Source organism: Epinephelus moara, chromosome 7 (genome assembly GCF_006386435.1).
Source record: "Epinephelus moara isolate mb chromosome 7, YSFRI_EMoa_1.0, whole genome shotgun sequence".
Classification (NCBI taxonomy): domain Eukaryota; kingdom Metazoa; phylum Chordata; class Actinopteri; order Perciformes; family Serranidae; genus Epinephelus; species Epinephelus moara.
Window position 1 is genome coordinate 849,522 of NC_065512.1, and position 18,202 is coordinate 867,723.

General features: G+C 41.4%; 1 protein-coding gene across 1 annotated transcript in view; it reads right to left on the bottom strand.

Annotated features, from left to right (window-relative positions):
* Positions 1 to 15,309, bottom strand: part of pdia5 (protein disulfide isomerase family A, member 5) — a 93,834-nt gene extending 78,525 nt beyond the window's left edge. The window contains exon 1 of the mRNA XM_050049452.1: positions 15,191 to 15,309. Within this exon, the coding sequence (XP_049905409.1) occupies positions 15,191 to 15,256 (66 nt within the window). The 5' untranslated portion in view covers positions 15,257 to 15,309. The remainder of the gene's footprint in view (positions 1 to 15,190) is intronic.
* Between the last annotated feature and the right edge of the window lie 2,893 nt (positions 15,310 to 18,202).

The following is an 18,202-nucleotide window of genomic DNA, read 5'->3' on the forward strand; positions in this document are numbered from 1 at the left end:
CTGAATAAGTTAGGATGCCGAAAATAAAAACAAAATGCAATGATTTGTAAACTCTCTTTGACCTACATTCAACTGAATACAGCACAGAAAACTAGAATCCCCGCCCCGTGGTTGTATGACTCCGGTCACAGTGACCTTTGACCAAAATTCTAATCAGTTTATTCTTCAGTCCAAGTGGACGTTTGTGCCAAATCTAAAGTAATTTCCTTGGGGTGTTCTTGAGATATTGTGTCCACAAGGATGAGACAGATGTACCTTACAGACGTATGTACAGACGGACAACCTGAAAACATAACACCTCCGGCCACGGCTATCATCAGCACAAAGGCATAATAAGATAATGTAATGTTTTGTAAATATGCACTCATTCTGAATTTAATGCCTGCAACATCTTCCAAAAAACTGGTGGGACTCCCTGGTGGGACAGGGGGCATCATTACCACAGTGTGACATCTTATTGCCTTCTAACAACACTTAGTATGCGTTTGGAGACTGAGTTCACTAACTGTTGATGTTCTGAACATGAAATTTTATCCAAAATCTTGAAGACTAAAGGTGCTGACACACCAAATCGACATCAAAGAACTAGCAGCGACGAAAGCCAACTGTTGCGTCGTCTACGTCGCCTCACGTCGCCCTGTGTCAGTTGCATTTGAACACACTACACGGACTACATCTGACGGCCAAGTGTCACGTACGTTCTGCGCCTGCGTGAGAGAGAGCGGAGTGAGAGAGTGGTACATCCTGTCAGCCGAGGGGTTTCCTATCTGTGCAGCCGAGCACCGCAGCACCTCCACGGACTATTACATCCAGACGGTCCCGGTGTTTCCTCCGCAGGCTCCACTTCACTCAGCTGCCCGATAAACCCGCTGCTTCTTCCCACTTTAACCTGAATAACAAACCAGGGCTCGGTGCTCCGGTTGGATCCAAACGGAGAGCCGGGGCTAGCTCAGAGACTAGCGGAGGCTAACTGGCTGTGCTTCCCTCCGGTCATGCTGCGGCTAACGCTCCGCTAGCCGCTCCCAGCTAGCTCCGGTTTGTTATTCAGGTTAAAGTGTGAAGAAGCAGCGGGTCTGTGGGGCAGCTGAGTGAAGTGGAGCCTGAGGAGGAAGCACCGGTTAGCCCCGGTTTCACTACAGGCAGATTCACTCGCTACAGGGGCGAGGAAATAAAACCTGAACAGCCAATCAGAGTGAACTCTCTCACCGACAAGCTCCGCTGCTGATTCAACATGCTCAATCAGCCGAAAAGTGCCGACAGTGCGGGACACACCGCAAAAACTAGGGTGACAGACGCTCACCAACGACCCGACTTTGGTCGATGGTGGTGTCTGATATACAAAACCATTTTTTGTACAATGAAATCTTTTGAAAATTTGCCTATTCAAAAATTCTTGAATGTCCTGAGTTTAACAGCATAAAAAATTGAGTAGATTCAACAAGATGCACATTTCTCCTCCTCCATGACATTTATAGATATTTATTAAAACCATACATTCAGAGTTATTTATAGACGGCAGCTCTGGAGCCTCGCTGTATGTGTTCTACTTAAACCACTTTAAATTCATCAAACCTGCACAAAGGACCAAACTGGAGAGGAGGGCACAAACGGAGACAGAAAAAATAAGCATGTTCCTGGACTGAGTCTTAGTGATGCTAATGAAGGTCTGTTTCTATGGATCCCAGGAAAAAGAGGTCATCGTGCCGTCCTGGAAAAAAAGACAACATCTAACAAATGGTGTTCTTTGATTGAAGTTTCTCACGTCCACGTCCTTCAATTATTTCCACACAACAATCTGCAGTGACCGCGAAATGCATATATGCAGCTTTATATGTAACAATGAGGACATTATAATCTATTTAATCTGACAATTTCTAATAATTGATCTTCATTACCATCACTAATCCATGAATATGTGAATGGTTTCTGGCTCTGAATCCATCACACACTCTCCACTCTAGACCGATCCAATAAAGAAAACCTGCCAAAAGCCAAGATTTTATTAATATTTTTCAGTTAACTACACATTTTATCAACATTTTTTGGGGCATTTTATTAATATTTCTCCAGCACTTTCATACTTTTTTTGACATTTTATCAACATTTTTCCAGACATTTTATTAATATTTTTTAGACATTTTTTTCTGACATTCATCTATATTTTTTGTAGATATTATTACAATTTAAAAAAAAAAATAATTTTCAGACATTTAACTAATATTTTTTGGACATTTTATCAACATTTTTGGGAGCATTTTATTAATATTTTTCCGGCACTTTAATAATTTTTTTTTTACATTTATCAACATTTTTCCAGACATTTTATTACTATTTTTTTGGACATTATAACAATATTTTTCTGACATTTTATCAACATTTTTTTCTGACATTTTGTTAATCAGTTGGAGCAGTAATAACCTGTGCAGCCTCCTTGTGCACTCAGTATGTGAAGCCTTTTACATCAGAGCCTGTGATTCAGTTGGCGCTGTCATCGTTCAGTCTTCAGACATCACACTGAATGTTGCACACAACTATATTAGATCCATGAGCACAGTGTAGCTGCACTAAACTTAGAGGACTGATCAGATCACAGTCTGCAGGAGGGTTTAGATAAAACACAAGATGCAGCTGAAATTAATAAACAGATATCTGCGGTCAGTGATTTAGTTGTTTAGAAGAGCTCAGATGAATATTGCTCAGTTTGATTTAGTGCAGGTTACAGAGTTTAAGTTTGACTTGAGGACGACACCGTCCCTTGGACGCCCTCTGCCCCGGTCTCAGCTGGCATGTGACCGACACAGAAACCCCCCCGTTAACGATCAATCACTGAGCTGTGCACCCTGACAGCTCCGGAGGATTCACTCACTCTGCCAGCACTGTTAGAGGTGTTGTAATGGTGCTGCACTCGTACCTTCCCAACACTGCCTTCCCCCATTATCACTTCCTCCACACACACACACACACACACACACACACACACACACACACACACACACACACACACACTCACACACACACACACACACACACACACACACACTCACTGGTACAGAGAGGACCAATCAGACACAAGCAGTTACACAGGTATCAGACTCCATCACAGAAGAACAAGAGAACAGTGTACTGGAGCTGTGAACCGACGGCTTGACAGCAATTATATTCTTCAGTCTGGAGTCAACTTAGGAGCAGTATTTTTCTTTTAATCAATTTGACTCTGGCGACCACAATTTAATTCATTAACAATCAGTAACAGATATATATTCACTGAATTTAAAAAACAACATTATTCTCCACCAGGCAGAGTTTGTAGCCCCAGAGCCATTTGACTGTTTCAACTCACGTCACTTTTTAGATCCTCTTCCTTGTTCAACTGGTCGAAGGATGTGAGCCATCCAACATCTGGATCTTACATTATCAGACAAACTACAATCACCACCCCATGCTTGTATGGCTCCGCCCACCAGTCTGCCCCATGGTTGTCATCACTGTCATCAATGTCATCTAGGGCTGTAGTCTCCTGGTCGACTAGTCGATTATTTGGTCGCTATTAGGGGTGTGATGATACATCGATCCACATCGATACATCGATTCACTGATTAACAAAGGGGTGTGATGATACATCGATCCACATCGATACATCGATTCACTGATTAACAATCCGATTATATCGATGCAAAATGAAAACATCGATCCATATCGTCATCTTAAAGATACACATTTATTTTGAAATTCACATAGCATGTCTGTGTCACCATTTCTGGGCAAGCGCGCCTCCGCTCAAACAACAGAGCTCAGAAATAAAATGGTCAAATCATATTCTAGCTGTTTTTGTGAGTTGATGTAAATGATTGTGTTAGATGGGCATATGATATCGCGTCAAATCGATCGCAGGCTCCTGAATCGAATCAAATCAAAATCGTATCGTGACAGACTTTGTGATATCAGCAAACATCATATCGTCATCCAAACAAATCAATATATCGTATCGTGATGAAGCTGGTGATTTACACCCCTAGTTGCTATGCTCTCATCCGACCAAATTCTCATAAGTCGAATAATCGCCGTGTTACTTTATGCTCTCATCCGACCAAATTCTCATAAGTCGAATAATCGCCGTGTTACTTTCATAAGGAGAAAACTGCTACATCAACAGCTTTCCAGGATTAATCCATTATTTCCTGCGGCGGGGGGACAGGCTAAGTTACCTGTGGAAATGGGGGTGTTTTCAAAACATCCCCTTTGTTGACAGAAAGTTGAACTCGCCCACCCTCACGCTNTTAGCATGTTGTATTGGTGGGGGAAATGTGTCCAGATAAAGACAAGTGTTTGTCTGTCAGTTCTGCGATTTATAGTGAAGCCAGTTTGTGTACTTGTGTTTGAAATTGTCTCTATTAAGCCATGTTTAATGTGTGTTTACTGTGTGTTTAATGTGTGTTTTGAATCAACTATATAAATAAAGTGTGATTTGAACTAAACTTTACAGCTCTTAACACAGTCCTCCACCGCTGACTAGTGTTTTGGAGGTGTAACTGCAGAGTGACACAGACACGCCACCACAGAAGTAAAAATAACGTGCAGATTATTTTTTCCCCCGACTAATCAATTAGTTGAAGATTATGTGCGACTTTAGTCGACCAAGATTTTCTTTGGTTGGCTACAGCCCTAATATCATCACTTCATTATTTTACCTTGACAGACGTTCGTCTCAAAAAATAAAATGCAATCGCGGAATTACAGAATTATTACTATCAGAAACAGGTTACTGTTGGCTGAGCAAATGTTTTATTACTATAACTGAAACTTTGTTAATTAAAGTTTGTGTAAAAGTCTCCTCTTAGAAAATAACTCAGATAAAGGAGAGCTTCAACGTCCAGCTGTATTTCTTTTTCAATATTGTAGTTAACAAATGTACACAGTATAATGACAGTTGCAACCCTAGTGCCTATTACACTGGGTGTCTATAATAACACTGATACACCTGCGATAAGTCAGTATCATGTTACACATCAACCTGTCAGTATATTGATCAGAATCATTAAAGGAAAGAGTTAATAAAAACTGACGTGTCAAATCGACTGAGCTCCAAACATGAAACCCTAGGTTTGTTCAAAGTCCACAGAAAGTCACCTGGCACGTACCAGGTGGGACCTCTAAAAAAAATCAATTTTCATCATCTACCTGAAATTCTTTCATCACATCACAACCACACATGACATCACATCCTGTGGTTTCATGACTCAGTGCAGGACGTCATCCATGACTGCTTCATACATCCACCGTCCTCCTCTGCCATAAAGGTGTGTCCCGTCACCTCGCTTTAAAAACTGTGGCGCTAACTAAGCAGCAGGTGCCCAGCCCCCGCCCACGAGCACACACCCTCCATCTGCTCTGACAGACCTGCTGGAAAAATGGCTCCCAGTTCTGGAGGCCGTCCTGAATCAGCAAAATCACACCAGTGTTTGTCGAGCGCGAGTTTCATGGGACTAATGAGCCAGTCAGGTGTGTGTGTGTGTGTGTGTGTGTGTGTGTGTACCAGCCTATTGTACAGGAAGCTATGCAGCATCCGATATCACACACACACACACACACACACACACACACCTGATGTAGAGGCTTCTCAGCTCTCAGATGAGCAGAGGAGCAATCAATTAGCAGCTTTAGCAGTGATCACATTTCAGCTTTCAGCGATGGGAGTCAGAGGAGACACTCGGCCTGCTAACATGCTAACGTGCTAACGAGACAGCTCATCCAAACTGAAATGTGTCAGCAGAAATAAAAAAGACTCAGAGATGTCACTGAACGTCTCGTCAGTCTCAGAGTCTCTTTAAATTTGACTCCTTCTGTCAAATAAATGATTTCTAAATGCTAAAAGTTTAAACTCTTTGGTGACATCATCATCATCATCATCATTATCAGGAGAGCCAGTTGTTTACAGCAGCTCAGTTTTGGGCACTTCATCCTGTTTACTGACGCTCACACAGGCTCATGGACATCCAGTGATTGGCTGTTTACTTCCTGAGGACGTTTGCACGATGTGTTCCTGTGCACAGTCTGATGCTAATCCTCACACTGACCTGGTTCAGCTTATTTACTGCATTTTTGTGAGCTCAGCAGCTCACAAGTAAAAACAGCACTTAAGACTTTGTACTTGTTAACTCTAACAAGTTTTCTGCCACTGTGGCTGCGTATGAATGTATGAACACACACAAGGAGATCTGTTGTTAGATTGTATCTGGCCTCATTTCTTTGTTACCACTCACACCAGTGATCCTTTAAAAAGTATACTGTTAAATTAATTACACTGCCGTTTAGTGAAGCTAAGTGAGGCTACGTTAATCACTGGTAGAGCTGAGAAGATTCTGTCAACAGTTTAATAGTTTATTCATAGTTTCAGTCACATACAGACCAAAAATACCAAACCAAGGCTGTAAATACTTTCATCTGTGTACGTCTACTAGTGCACTTTTAAAGTTACATCCACCAAAATGTTTTTACCTGCACCCTCAAAAAATTCAGCCGCACCATTTGGTGTATTTGTCTTTTAATGTCCGGGTGGATCCAACTGAAAGAAATCCAACATGGAGCACTGCAACATTTTCTTTTTTATGATGATTCAAACAGGAGAAAATCATCAGTGTGTTGAAGTGTGATCTAAGCTGACTCTCAAATTTAACATCCACAGTCAGGGTCATTCTGCACAGGTTAAATCTCTGAAGAAAAATGCTGAAATGAATTTCTTTGTCCTTTTTGTCGCTCTGGTGCATGATGAGCTGAGAACTGACCTATGGCTAAGCCCCGCCCTCAAATGTGATGAGCCAATCACAGTGCGTATAGCCATTCCCATACACTGGGACATTCTCTGCCTGGACGTCCATTGAAATGCATTACAGAAAGTCAGTTTTGTTCGGTTTTATGAGCTTTTTCTGAGATTTGAAGTTTAAAAATGGTCAAACGGTGTGCATGGGGTACATGCAACTCTGACACAAGGTATCCTGAGAGGCTGGGCGACCAGGTGTATTTTTTACACTTTAAACCACATCTCAACCGAGAAAAGTGTCTCCTTTGGATAAAGTTGTGTGGTAACGTTAGACCACAACATCAACTCAACGTGAATAAGATTAACAATGATGTCTACATCTGTTCTAAGGTAAGTCAACATTGTGTTTGAGGCAACATATTGTCACTTTGCTGGAAAGAAATATAAAGTTATCTTTAACATCTCTAGCTAACGTTAGCTAAAGTTAGCCTAACGTTAGCTCCTAGCTGCGTTGTTCATCATGTCACCTTGTTTGCTGGGAGTTCATTAGCCTATTTTGTTCTAGTTTTGTACTTTGGTGATCGTACATCATTGTTAGCTGTTGTCCAAAGGGCTCTAGTTAAGCTAACGTTAACTTCTGGAGCTTAGCTTCATTAACTTATCTGTAATGGCAGAGATAACAAAGGTTGGCAAACGTTATGCTGAATGATTCAGTGTAAATACTGTAGCACCAAACTAACGGAGAGACACTCTTGGTAAAGATGGTAAAAAGGCCGTTATCCTTTTCTCATATTCTGAGCCAAAAACCTTAACTTCAGTGGCACTTTAACTTGTTGTCTTTGATGGTGACGGCAACCAGATGCGGTTCACAAGCGTACACTGTGACCTGTAAATTTTGGCTTGTAATTTAAGCTTTTCATCGACCTTCTCAACAATAAAATGATGAATATATCCCTCCAATGCGTAGTTTAGGCCCTTTTGGTTACTTCTCAATGACATCTGATCGTTATGTGAAATGCTGTGTACTGTGACACCTGCCATAGCGCCGGTCACTGAATGTTGATAGTTTGTCTGAGTGAGTGGAGGGGGCGTGGCTTAGCCATAGGTCACATACGTACAAGGCTCAAATTTTAAAATTCCTACTACTGTGCATATGAACGTGGTATTTCAAGCTGTACGAACCTTCACTGGTCCAAGACCTGCTGCTTCTCCTGCTCTATATTATCAATAAATTGATAATCTGTGGTTTTGAACTGTCGGTCGGACAAAGTTTGAAGACATCCCCTCTGGCTGGGGGAACTGTGATGAGCATTTCTTTTGCTATTGTCTGACATTTAGGAAACTAAACATAAACCAGTAACTTATTAAAGATAAATAATCAAAACAGTCATTAATAATGAAAATAATCTGTAGCCCTGGACACCAGCACACCTACTGACTATAAGACATAAAAAGACATATATCAGTCAGCGTGAGTCAGAAAAATGAATAAAATTTCCCACAACAAAACCAAATCTTTCAGATAAACAGCTTTGAGGAAGTTAAATCTGTTATATGGGGAGAAATCAATCAGGCCACGCCCCCTGTGGCGGCTGACCGTGTTTATTCTGTAAATCTGTGAACACAGTGTCACAGGTCAGGTCACACATATTGATTATTCTGGACTAAAAATACAGAGTTTAACCACCACAGGGTAAGTGATGAATAGTTTAATCTGTGGAGGAAGTAAAAATGAAGATTTATACTGTTTGCTCATGATACTGCTCTTTGTCTTCTACAGTTTACCTCTTACACTCATATGTGTGTTTGTTTTTACCAATATGTGGGGGCCGGCAACCTTCACCATCAGAGGAGACATTTTGACCAAAAGTAATAAAAAAATTCTTCTGGAGACACAAAACATATTTGAAGCTTATAAATAAGGCAACACAGCTGATGAAGTCTAAATGAGCATTTGTTAATATGTTTTACTCTGCAGAGGGCTGTTTATGACTATTTGGAAATTAAAGTTTGCAGAGTTGTAGGTGAAAGCAAACGAAGTTGTCCACATAATTAAATTCTCATTTCTCCTCAGGGACTGTTACCCTTTGGGATTTGGAGTCACAGCGAATCTAGCGAGGAAGATTTAAGACAAGCCGCCGCTCCTGAGGTTTGACTGAGGTCCTGTTTATATGACAACGATTTCAACTGAAAACGGTAAACTTATGTTGCGTTTTGGCTGATCGTTTACACGACAGCAGCATTTTGGGTGCCTGAAAACGCAACGTTTTGAATACGGTTCCAGAGTGCAATTTTTAGGAAACAGCACCATTTCATGTGTATTATGGTTCCAGTCACTAGGCATGCACGAGAAAGTCGACCATAACAACAACAATGGCGAGCTCTGTTTGTGCTGCTCACCCTGTTGATTTTATCAACGCTTCTCCAGCAAAGTGTAGATCTACTGTGGCAACTCCACCTCATCGCGGTCCTCTCCGCTCTTCTCACCCACACTTGAGCACCCGTTCTGGGATACACAGTGTCGGCCCGCCCGGCCTGACCTCTACAGTACTCCCTGGACGGATGCTCAAGTGTGGGTGAGAGGAGCGGAGAGGACCGCGGAGGTCAGGCTCTGTGTGAACGGAGATTGTTTCAATAACGTCGTCATATAAACGTGGACGTTTTATAAAATGCATAGGACAGACTTTTCTGTTTTTAGAGAAACCGTTGTCGTCTAAACAGGGCCTAAATTAAGAGGAAAAGGCGCCAGGCCGTCAACGGTTGAAGCACATTCTAGTTCATGAAATATCTTAACTTTTTTTTTTTTTTTTTAATTTGATGCATAATTTGTTTAGGTCTACACAATGATAAATGAACACACTCAGCTCATTTCCATGGTTGTGTATCACTGTGAAGAATTAACAACCAAATATTAAATACGATGAGTTTCCTTAAGCTCATGTTTTCCTGTCTGAGGACTTGAGTTATGGCACTATGTATAAAAGAGTTCCTACACTGTGGATCTGTTGTGTGACTTACACACTCAGCACTTTAACCTCACATATTTCAGATCCACTGAACTGTGTGCCAAACTATCAGATGGTCACTGTCCAAATTTATACAGCGTGCACCATACACACACACACACACACACACACACACACACACACACACACACACACACACACACACACAGACTGCTCCCTTGTTTGCGAAGGCTGCAGTGCAACAGGAAGCTGTGCAGGAAGACGTCTGCTTTTATACTCAGGTATGTCATAAATCAGCAACTGACTGGATGTCTTTAGATTTACTGTGCATATATTTTACAGTATTTTTCACATTTTTATAGAAACGTTAAACCTATATTTATGTCTCTCGATTTCTGCAATCCTTTTTTTAAATTTTAATTTCATCTTGTCTGCCTGTGTTTATGTTCCACACTAATACACCACGGCTAATTCCTGTTCTGATACGCTTAAAGGCTCCAAGAATAACTACATTAGTGTACACAGTGTGTTTGACTCAGTCAGATGTTCCAACACTGACTCCAACTCTCATCCCATATATGGTGCATCTCTGGGAGGGAAAGTTTCTTTTCATTATTAAATTGAAGACGTAAGAGTGACTGTTCTGATCACAGGTTTCACTTCCTCTGACATCAGATCCTCAGCTGAATTCAACTACAAAATTCTGCTCTTTTATTATATGACTTTATTCTATGTACATAACTGTAAATATTGATTGTTAATCATATATCTTGTTTTTATCTATTGATGTGCATACAGTAGTGACCATTATAGCATTACACATATTTTATATTTCTGAATATAACACTAGTTTATACAGTGTAAAGTAGCACAGTGCACTTATCTGTATATTTTTACTCACCTACAGACTCAGCACAGTAAAGATTTATATTTTATTCTTAACTTCAGTGTTTAACATTGGAGCATGATGCACATTTTTATTTCTATTTCATTTAATTACTTTACATTTACATGATTCTGTTTTATCCTCTTATAGCCACCTGCACAGCCCTTTGGACAGGTCTTTGTGATTTGGTGTTCATGCTTCTGCTCCTCAGAGCTGATCTCATGTAATCAGTGTCACCTGCTGACTGATTGATCACACCTGGTATGAGCCTGTCTGAGTCTGTATCAGCTTTGTGAAGCTCTCATGTCACTGATGATGGTGAAGGACTGAAACCTTTGCTGCTGTTTTTAGTCACGTTTTATTATTTGCACTTTGAGCACCTTCTTTCTGTGCACAGATGTCCTAAATAAAAAGACTATGTGTGCATTCATCTCAGCTTGTGGAGCTTCTTGGATCTGTCCAGCCCTGTCACACTGGTGTGTGCAGGCGTCTGCTCTGCCAACCTTTCTTGTTTGTCTACTGTCGACACACCCAAGACAAACGTTCTTGTTGCCCTAAGAAGGCGCAGTTTCACCTAATACTCTCATTATTACCTCTTATTATTCTTTCATTTCATTTATGTGACCTTCAGACCATGTCACCTGGGGTCTCATTTACAAAACAGTGTGTAGGATCTGTACTAAAAATGTATGAATGGACAAAAGCTATGAATGGCATGCCCCAAAAATTATTTGACAGTTTCTACAATCAGGCTTCACCTCACAATCTGTGTCACCAATGTCCTGTCTCCAAAATGTTGGTAAGCATGGGTCAAAGTTTCTCCCATCAAGTCTGTTTTTATAGATCATAACTTTTGTGACGTCATTTTGTGCGCACATAATGTTAATAAATGAGACCACTGGTCTGCAGCATTACACACACTAATACCAGAACGACGACACACAGCGTGGCCAAAGTACAACAAATGTAACTTAAACAAAAGAAGGACATTCTTCAAAAAAGCTCCTAGTTTACAGACGATGTTTGTCTCATCTGACTGTGATAACAAAATTAATTTAAACATAGATATAAGGTTTATATAAAACTCTGGCAAACACCTTTCTGTGTAAGTCATTATGCTTCATTCTGACAGTCAAACCAAATATGATACTCATCCATCTGCAGCTCATTCATCATGTCATTACTAAGAGTTTGTGAGCTCCTTTACACCGATCCGATCAGGAGGAAAAATGTTGGTATTGACATTTCTGCAAAACACAGATGTGTGTGCAGGTTATTTATTGTTTTTGTTTTTTTTCAAGATTTTTTTGGGGCATTTTTTTTGTGTGGAGAGAGAGTGGGAGTGACATGCAGCAAAGGGACACAGGCTGGAGTCGAACCCGGGCCGCTGCGGCAACAGCCTTGTACATGGGGCGTCTGCTCTACCACTAAGCCACCGACGCCCCAATGTGCAGGTTATTATGTGGCAGATACGCTGACGCTTGTTTCAACACTGGAATTACACAGACGAGTCGCTACAAAACACCTCCAATGAGAGCCAAGAAAGCTGACAGAAACACACCAACAGGTTGCTACAAAACACGGGTGATTGGAGCCTAAAAAAACAGATGGAAACACACTTAGACGTCCCTACAAAATGTCCAGAATTTGAGCCTGAAATGCCGATGGAAACACACCGACAGGTCGCTACAAAACACCCAAGACTTGGGCCTAAACGCAAATGGAAACACATTGACAGGTTGCTACAAAACACCCAAGACTGGGGCCTAAAAGCAGACGGAAACACATCGAGAGGTTGCTACAAACACCCAAGACTGGGGCCTAAACGCAGATGGAAACACACCGACAGGCTGCTACAAAACACCCAAGACTGGGGCCTAAAAGCAGATGGAAACACACCGACGGGTTGCTACAAAACACCCAAGACCGGGGCCTAAAAGCAGATGAAAACACACTGACGGGTTGCTACAAAACACCCAAGACTGGGGCCTAAACGCAGATGGAAACACATCGACAGGTTGCTACAAAACACCCAAGACTGGGGCCTAAAAGCAGATGAAAACACACCGACGGGTTGTTACAAAAACCCCGTGATTGGGGCCTAAAAGCAGATGGAAACACACTGACAGGCTGCTACAAAACACCCAAGACTGGAGCCTAAAAGCAGATGGTGGAAACACACTGACAGGCTGCTACAAAACACCCAAGACTGGAGCCTAAAAGCAGATGGAAACACATTGACAGGTTGCTACAAAACACCCAAGACTGGGGCCTAAAAGCAGACGGAAACACATCGACAGGTTGTTACAAAAACCCCGTGATTGGGGCCTAAAAGCAGATGGAAACGTTGTTACAAAAACCCCGTGATTGGGGCCTAAAAGCAGATGGAAACACACTGACAGGCTGCTACAAAACACCCAAGACTGGAGCCTAAAAGCAGATGGAAACACACTGACAGGTCGCTACAAAACACCCAAGACTGGAGCCTAACAGCAGATGGAAACACACTGATAGGTCGCTACAAAACACCTCCAATGAGAGCCTAGAAAGCTGACAGAAACACACCAACAGGTTGCTACAAAACACGGGTGATTGGAGCCTAAAAAACAGAAATACACTTAGACGTCCCTACAAAATGTCCAGAATTTGAGCCTGAGATGCCAAAGGAAACACACCGACAGGTCGCTACAAAACCCCAAGACTTGGACCTTAACGCAAATGCAAACACATCGACAGGTTGCTACAAAACACCCAAGACTGGGGCCTAAAAGCAGACGGAAACACATCGACAGGTTGCTACAAAACACCCAAGACTGGGGCCTAAACGCAGATGGAAACACATCGACAGGTTGCTACAAAACACCCAAGACTGGGGCCTAAACGCAGATGAATAACACACCGACAGGTTGCTACAAAACACCCAAGACTGGGGCCTAAAAGCAGATGGAAACACACCGACAGGCTGCTACAAAACACCCAAGACTGGGGCCTAAAACCGATGGGAAACANAAACACCCAAGACTGGGGCCTAAAAGCAGATGGAAACACACTGATAGGTCGCTACAAAACACCCAAGACTGGGGCCTAAAAGCAGATGGAAACACACCGACAGGCTGCTACAAAACACCCAAGACTGGGGCCTAAAAGCAGATGGAAACACACCGACAGGCTGCTACAAAACACCCAAGACTGGAAACTTAAAGCTGATGGAAACACACTGACAGGTTGCTACAAAACACCCAAGACTGGGGCCTAAAAGCAGATGGAAACACACCGCTGGCTGCTACAAAACACCCAAGACTGGAAACACACCGCTGGCTGCTACAAAACACCCAAGACTGGGGCCTAAAAGCAGATGGAAACACACTGATAGGTTGCTACAAAACACCCAAGACTGGGGCCTAAAAGCAGATGGAAACACACCGACAGGCTGCTACAAAACACCCATGACTGGAAACTTAAAGCTGACAGAAACACACTGACAGGTTGCTACAAAACACCCAAGACTGGGGCCTAAAAGCAGATGGAAACACACCGACAGGTTGCTACAAAACACCCATGACTGGAAACTTAAAGCTGATGGAAACACACTGACAGGTTGCTACAAAACACCTTAGACCAGAGCCTAGAACCAGATGCAAACACACCTACGAGTCACCACAAAACAGCCATAATTTCACCCTTAAAACCCGTGGCAACACACCGATGGGTCACTTATTTTTCTATTCTTTACATCGAAGCAACTGTAACGAACCATAATTTCCCACCAAGGATCAATAAAATATTTCTGATTCTGATTCTTAATCATAACCAACCTAAATCTGTTGAGGTGGAGCTCCCTGAGGTCACACCTTATGATCATATACAGGTCCATGACTGACACGTATTGACTGAAGGCTTCTTGACACTAATGAGACTCACTGCTCTTAACTATTTGCATTTGATGACAGATGAATTGAGTGAGGAATAGTTAGATAGTAATGCTGACTAACCTGTTCAGGTGACAGTCACATGACAGGGAGAGGAGAGCTCTGCTGTTACACACATATAAAACACACACACACACACACACACACACACACACTGTTTTTACACAAGTCACAAAGTTCTCAACTTTCACTTCCTCTTTACAGACTGAAGCAGATGAGTTTCAGATGAACAGTGTGTGAACCACCCTGAGCTGAGGAGGAGGACGGTGAGGGAGCTTCATCACCTCCTGAGTTGTGACTGGACGCTACTTCAGCCCTCACACACACAGACACACAGGGGAGGGACCCCGGACACACAGCCGACCACAGAGCCGCTCTGTGGGCTCGAACCCACGGACACAGTGACCCACAGTGACCCACAGACCTCCCCACAGCACCCACAGCTCCACCCGCTGCCACATCTCAGCTCCAAGTTGAGTCAAGGCTGTCAACTTTACCTCCTGCACGGTCGGACAGGCTAGGAGACACGGTGAGGACCGAGTCCGCTTTAGTTCCCCTCAGTCCGGTACCGTGCACGCGCACCCCCCGGTCACGGTGACCGCTAACCGGCTGCGTGTCACGGGGACACACGCACGAGGCTCGTTTGACTCACCAGCAGCACCAGCGTGAACATTTTCGCCTCTCTCATCCGACTCCCGTGGCGCTTCCAAGAGGCCATGATGCCGTTGCCACGTCTGGATACGCAGGCGCAAACGGTTTTCCACGGATTCTTGGGCACGGCGCAAGGCTTCATGGGAAATGTAGTCTTTCCGGGTTTATTCAGCAGGAGGCGTTTTACCTGCCTCGTGCAGCCAGGTCCTCCTCTCGTGTCATGAGGAGAGACACTGGTGTCGGAACAAGAAGACTACATGGTGTAGTTTTATCAGCCCGCTGCAGCCATACTGCAGAACAATTAATTACACAGGAGGCTCATTAGCAAATTGACTGCTGATTGAATGGCTCTTAATTAGCTCTTTATCAATCCCACTTCCGCTCCTTCACAGCAGCCGGTTTGATTATAGCTGAAGAAACGTCTCCACACATTGTCTGGGCCCTAACACAAGGTCAGTGTATAGAGATGGACTGCAGGAAGGAACAAATACAAACAAAAGGGTTTAAAACATATTGTACCGTGAATATAAATAAATAAATTCACCTGCGAAAGACTCATGTTTGAAAAGAGCAGAAAATATTCACTAAACTGACTTTGGCTCAGTTGTTCTGCAGCAAACTGAGGTATAAAGACAGGAAACTGCAGCAATAAACTCTGAATGGAAACTCATGATTTATTTATTTTTATTTTATTTTGATTTATTTATTTTGAACATTATTATAATAATAAAATAAAATAGAATATATTGTAGAAAAAAATACCTACAAAACAAAGAAAAACGAGAAATCACGAACAGACTTATGATGAGAAATATAAATTAACATTTCATCATTTCATGTCTGAAAAGGAGCAGAAAGAAGCAACATGCCCGTGTAGTCCTGCCCCCAATCACAAACTATACATCATACTAGTCTACATCATGCTGACAGAATAGAATAGAATAGAAAAACATTTAGTTCAAGATCTGTTGTTCAGTTCAATCTGCACGTCAGGTTTCTTGCCCTCTATAAAAATGACACATAATGAAATAAAACAGCACAAACTAATTTTCTGAATGGAGTTGGCTCAGACCAGTTTCTCAGCTTAATACTTAGCATAGAGTAGAGCAGATGGTGAAGGGTTGTCTGTGCTGGATCAAAATAATGTTTAATAAATAAAGTTTGGTTGATTGTTTTATGATCATAATGTCAGACAGGGAGCCTGAGAAAGTAAATGTCTGTTTGAATCCTACATTCAGGTCACTACAATAGCAAACTGACTTCAGTTAACCTGATCATTCAGTTTGCAGATTTAATTCCCCACACTGTAACTACTGGCTTCTAGCTGCACCACTTTCACAGTATGTTATCATATCATTTTATATTCTAAATCTCAATCATTGTTCAATGACAGCTGTATACTGTGATCACAGTAGATATACCTGCATGTTACTGTGATGTAGTGATAAATTACTATATCTAACTGTAACCTCACAGTTAAAGCCCGTTACATTACTGTGATATAACAGTATGTTCCTGTAAATTACTGAATTTACCTGTAACCTCACAGTTTATGTACAGTTGATCACTGTGATTTAGCAGTATGCTCCATACAATCACTGTATTTCACTGTAATCCCACAGTTAAACTCCAGATATAACTGTGATTTAGCAGTCTGTAACATTATTTTATTTACCTGCACGAGTTTCACAATATAATTCTGTATCCAGTTAGATATCACAGTAAAAGCCTGTGAGGTGATAAATATGTATTTTATTGTGAAATATTACAGTTACATGTAACTTCCTGGAAATAATTTGCAGTGAACATGAAAATGACATGAATGACTTAATTTAACCATATCATTCAGTTCAGTTCATTTTGCAGGTTTAATTTCCCTACACTGTAAAATATCTGCAAATTACTAGTAAATGACAGTAAATTAATGGATACTAGCTGCACCACTTTCACAGTAAATGATTGTTAAATGACAGCTGTATATTGTCATCTCACAGTAGATATACCTGCATATTACTGTGATTTCACAGAGTACTTCTGTAAAATGTCTATTTTTAACTGTAACCTCACAGTTGAATCCCGTTACATTACTGTGATAGAACAGTATGTTCCTGTAAATTACTGAATTTACCTGTAACCTCACAGTTTATTTGCAGTTGATTACTGTGATTTAGCAGTATGCTCCTTACCTGTAGAGTTACTGTATTTCACTGTAATCTCACAGTCAAACTCCGTCTGTACAAGTCTGTAACATTATTATCTTTACCTGCACAAGTCTCACAATATAATTCTGTGTACAGTTAAATATCACAATAAATATTACAGTTACATGTTGTAATTTCCTGAAAATAATTTGCAGTGTACATGAAATGACTTAATTTAACCATATCATTCAGTTCAGTTCATTTTGCAGGTTTAATTTCCCTACACTGTAAAATATCTGCAAATTACTGGTAAATTACAGTAAATTACTGGATACTAGCTGCACCACTTTCACAGTATCTTACCGTGACATTTTCACAGTAAATGACAGCTATATATTGTCATCTCACATTAGTTATACCTGCATATTACTGTGATTTAACAGCTGTAAAATTACTATATCTAACTGTAACCTCACAGCTGAATCCAGCTACATCACTGTGATTTAACGGTATGTTCATGTAAATTACTGAATTTAACTTTAACTTCACATTATGTACATTGGATTACTGTGGATTAGCAGCCTGTAAAATGACTGTATTTACCTGCATGAATTTCAGGATATAATTCTGTATACAGTTAAATATCACAGTAAAAGCCTGTGAGGTGATAAATATGTATTTTATTGTGAAATATTACAGTTACATGTTGTAATTTCCTGGAAATAATTAGCAGTGTACATGAAAATGACGTAAAATGAATGACTTAATCTAAACACATCATTCAACTCAGAGAATAGAATAGAATAGAATAGAATAGACAGTGTGTGTGTGTGTGTGGGGGGGGGGGGGGGGGGGGGGGCAAGACAGGATAG